The sequence below is a fragment of the Aphis gossypii genome, unplaced genomic scaffold, assembly GCF_020184175.1.
Source record: "Aphis gossypii isolate Hap1 unplaced genomic scaffold, ASM2018417v2 Contig00487, whole genome shotgun sequence".
Lineage (NCBI taxonomy): Eukaryota > Metazoa > Arthropoda > Insecta > Hemiptera > Aphididae > Aphis > Aphis gossypii.
In genome coordinates, this window is record NW_026083131.1 from 14,911 (window position 1) to 19,725 (window position 4,815).

The 4,815-nt window shown below is 28.9% G+C and overlaps 1 protein-coding gene across 1 annotated transcript; it reads left to right on the forward strand.

The window, feature by feature from the left end:
• The first annotated feature begins 522 nt into the window (after positions 1-522).
• On the forward strand, positions 523-2,298 carry LOC126554417 (piggyBac transposable element-derived protein 4-like). Its single transcript, XM_050209490.1, has 2 exons — positions 523-1,949; positions 2,019-2,298. The coding sequence occupies exons 1-2, from the start codon at positions 523-525 to the stop codon at positions 2,296-2,298; spliced, it is 1,707 nt and encodes a 568-aa protein (XP_050065447.1).
• Positions 2,299-4,815: the final 2,517 nt, after the last annotated feature.

Here is a 4,815-nt window from a genome sequence, read left to right on the forward strand (position 1 = left end):
AACGTTATGCCCGGAAAATTAACACGTTCAATGCCGACGTCGGATATGCTCCGACACTGGATACCGATGCGCCTGGTAGGTGTCGGAGCGTGTCCGACAAACGTTATAATATGTATTATTATAGTGGAATAAAATACTCGGCTTTAAGTGTATGACTATAATATTTGTGTTGGCGACTCAGTATATATTTTTAAATAAGTTGGTACAATTGGTTTTTAGTTTCCGCCTTTTTGTTGATTGTGGGAACGTTTTATCTATAACCATGTATTGATACAAAACACATGTTATTTTCTATCGTCCAATGCTATCAATATTCTTTTTTTTTCAGAAAAATGTAATAAATGCATCGACAAAACAATCTATACGTCAATATTTCCACAATTATTGTTCGTATGTTCATGTCGTATGTATCATAATAATTATATACATGATTAGGTGAACGTAATATGATAACAAATTCGTAATTCGTTAACACCCGACCTTATTTTTTTAAATTAACAAATTTAATTAACAATAATACAAATGGATCTTCCTCCTGGTCCATCTAGAGAGCGATCTCGAAGTCCTATATGTAATAAAACAAAAAACACTAAAATATTAACCGACGAAGAACTCTTATTGCTTTTGGAAAATGATAAATGGTTGTCATCGGAGGATGATTTTGATGGCAGTTCTGATGATAATTTTGAGGGCAGTTTGGTTGATGATTTCGATAACATGGCAGAAGTTGAAGAAGGTAATTCAAATAATGATTCTCATTATATGTATGTAGATAGTAGTACGATGAATGAGATGACTGATAACTCTAATAATAGTCTTAGAAAAGAGCCTAACAATTATGAAACTTCCTGGTTATCTGATCCTGCAAATGCAAACTATATTCCATTTACAGCTACACCAGGTTTGAAATGTGTACCCAAAGGAAACGCACCTATTGATTATTTTAGATTATTAGTTACTGATAGTTTTTTTGATCTTCTTGTTGAGGAAACAAATGCATATGCACTTGATATTTTTTTAAATCAAACACACGAAAGTGCAAGAATAAATAATTGGGTGGATACTAACAGAAAAGAAATGGACATTTTTATTGGCTTATTGTTTCATATGGGAACAATTAGATTAAGTAGATTGGAAGATTATTGGAAAACCAGTCGACTTTTCAACATTCCGTGTTTTCGTGAATATATGAGTCGTAACAGATTCATGTTAATATTACGAGCATTGCATTTCACTCGTAATCCGAAAGAAGGAGAACCTACTCCTCATAATAGGTTATATAAAATCCAGAGTGTTTTGAATTATTTTAATTCAAAAATGGAAGAAGTTTATGAACCGTCTAAAAATTTATCTATTGATGAATCTATGATTTTATGGCGTGGGCGTTTGGTATTTCGCCAATACATTAAAAACAAACGACACAAATATGGCGTAAAATCATATATGTTGACTGAACCCTGGGGTTTTATACACAGGGTTATGGTTTATTCTGGACAAGGTCATGATATATCTAATACTATGAGTCATACAGAGTATGTGGTTTTTAAACTTATGAATGGATTATTTTATGAAGGCCGATCACTATTTATGGATAATTATTATAATAGTGTCCATCTATCAGAACTGTTGTTAGAAAAAAAAACATTTGTCACAGGAACTCTACGATCAAACCGCAAAAACAACCCTAAAGATGTTATTGATAAAAAATTGAAAAAAGGAGAGTCTATATATCGGTACACAAAAGAGGGTATTTGTGTCCTAAAATGGAAAGACAAGAGAGATGTTCTGATGATTAGTTCTGAATTTTCTCACTCAATGTGTGAAGTTAGTTCTAGGACAGAAGTAAAACAGAAACCTATAATCGTAAAAAAATATAATGAAAATATGTCAGGAATAGATCGCCAGGATCAAATGGCATCATACTACCCCTGTGAAAGGAAATCCTTGAGGTGGTATAAAAAAATTGGTGTGCATTTTATGCATTTATTGTTAATAAATTCATATTTTCTATATAATAGAAACGTAAAAAAAATATCACTGTACGACTACAGGATCTCAGTTATTGAAAGTTTATTACCTAAAAAAGACAATAAAACACAGAAAAATTCTGAGGTGAAAAAAACTGAAGCACATTTACCCAAAAAAGTTGAAAAAAACGAAAAAAATAGATATTATAAAAAACGCTGTAAGGTTTGTGCTGATAAAAAAATACGAAAAGAAACTATATATTACTGTGATCAATGTGAGGATGAACCAGGGTTATGCTTGGAACAATGCTTCAAAGAGTTTCACAAATAATCGTTATAATTTCGTTTAATTATTTTTTACTTTTATTTTTTTTTGTTATTATTTTATTACTTATAGACGAAGGCTAGTCTGCTTTGCATTTGAAATGATTTATAATATTTGTTTTCTCATTGTTTTATTACTTATAGACGAAGGCTAGTCTGCTTTGCATTTTAAATGATTTATAATATTTGTTTTCTCATTATTTTATTATTTATAGACGAAGGTTAGTCTACTTTTCATTTGCAATGATTTATAATATTTGTTTTGATATTTATATTGTGATCATATTATTATATTAATTTGTTACTATTAGAATTGTTATTAAAACATTATAAGTATTTGTTATTTGTTATGTGTCTTATCATTCGTTATATTTTATATCAAAAAATAAAACCATCGTGTTTTAAATTCTAATAATAATTTACCTTTCATGATATCAAAATCTTTAAAATAATAATTATACATATATTTATATTGATAATTATACTAAAAATAAATATATAAGTATAATATTATATGTATTATTATTTACAATTCAAAAAATAAATGCTTTAGCACATAGCGTGTCGGATACGTGCCGACGTCGGCCATATGATGCATCGCCACACCGTATGGCCGGCGTCGTCACGTATCCGACGGCGTCCATGTTTTTCAAATATTAGCGTGGCGTGTAGCGTAATACGCCAGAATAATGTTGGCATTGAACGTGTTAATTGAAATTGCGCCTATGGTAAATACTAAATCCTCAAAGGATACCCTAACCATATACTTGTATAGTTTATATAAAAATATTCCTTGGTAACATATAGGCTGATAGCCAGCTGACGTTACCACTAAGAATAGTTTTTGTATACAATAATTAATCATTTAATTTAAACTTAACACCTAATCATATTTCTAACCTATGATTTTGTAGTAACGGAATTGACCTATTTAATATCACTCAATACCATAAATTATGAATAGAAATAACTATATACTACTTCATCAGAAAATAAAAAAGTAAAATGAATCTATATTATACTTTGGTGAGTCAAAATGTCCAGTAGTTTTCATAGCGTCACGAAAAACTCTAAAAAACATAATGGAAAAATGGAAAATTTTACTCATAATTAGTTTTTCGACAAAATTGATTTTTTTATTTTGCAGTAACTCAAAAATTAATCATTGTAACTACTTGAAATTTCCACCAAGTATTTATATTAGCGTTATCTATTTACGATTAAATTTTCAATTTTACTAAGTCTTTTTATTTGAAATGCCGATAAAAAAAATTTGGCATTCAAATAACCCTTTAAAATTTAATAGAAGGTTTACTACAAGTTTTACTTATCGTAGTAAAAAAATCAAATATCGTTAGTCACAATTTTTTTTTAATAAGCATTTAAAGTTCAAATGTTTACGAAATATGTCAAAATCTCGAAAATTTACAAGTAATTTTTAATTTAAAAATTCATTAAATTATTGTGATTTATACCTAAGGTTAAAACCCCCAATACAAGGTTCTCCGCAACATTTTCTTCAAATAGTTGTAAAAAAACTCCAGGGTGAATAACAATTTCAGAAAAAATTGTATGAGCTCAAAAAATTAATTTTTTACGAAATTGCGTAAAATAACGATATATTAAAATTTAAATATAGCTAATAATATAATATATCCTACTAATTATTCTTGATTGACAAATCATCTCCATTTAGAATCGTTTTTCGTATACAATGATACTATGTACTTGTCATTGCATTCAAATTTAACACATCCATCATAGTGACCTACTCTCCATCACTACTAAATAGCAGAACGATACCCACTTGCCCAACCTTTTTTAATTTAAATATGGAAATTGTCTTACAAGTTTTAATTATTTAAAATAGTAAATACGTTAACGTCAAATAAACGTTAATATGTTATCAGTATTTTTGTTTTGTTGTTGTTTTTGATTTTAAATAATTCAAGAGTTAAAATTATTTAGCCCCCCCCCCCCCATAAAAAATCCTGGTTACGCCTTTGAAAAGGAATATGCAAAAACCCAAACCATTGAATTATTTATAAATAAGGTGTGTTTTTACATATAATAATGTTTTTAGTAATTTGGTCATTAATTCAGTAAATAAGCTGCTTATTTACTCATAATATATATATAATAAAGTACCATAGCTCAAGGAGGATGTAATATAAATACCTCCTTTTTACATGTTACTGTCACACAAAAAAAAGTAAAATCAGTATAATAGAAAGCTTAAAAAAATTTTAGATACACCTAGGCGACAGGGGCGGCTCTAGTCCCAGAGACGGGTTTGGGAAGTCAACAGTCAGTTGAACCAAAGTTTTTTTTCTCAGTAATATGTGGCCCCTCAAAATTACAAACTACATCAATATTGCAACGTGCTTTGATACTTATATTAAATATAATATATAAATTACTACATATTGTAGCCAACAATAACCTAAACATTGGGGGTGCAACAAACACTTTTATAATTACGATACGGGTGTAACGAATATTCTTATAATAGGATTCTAAAAGT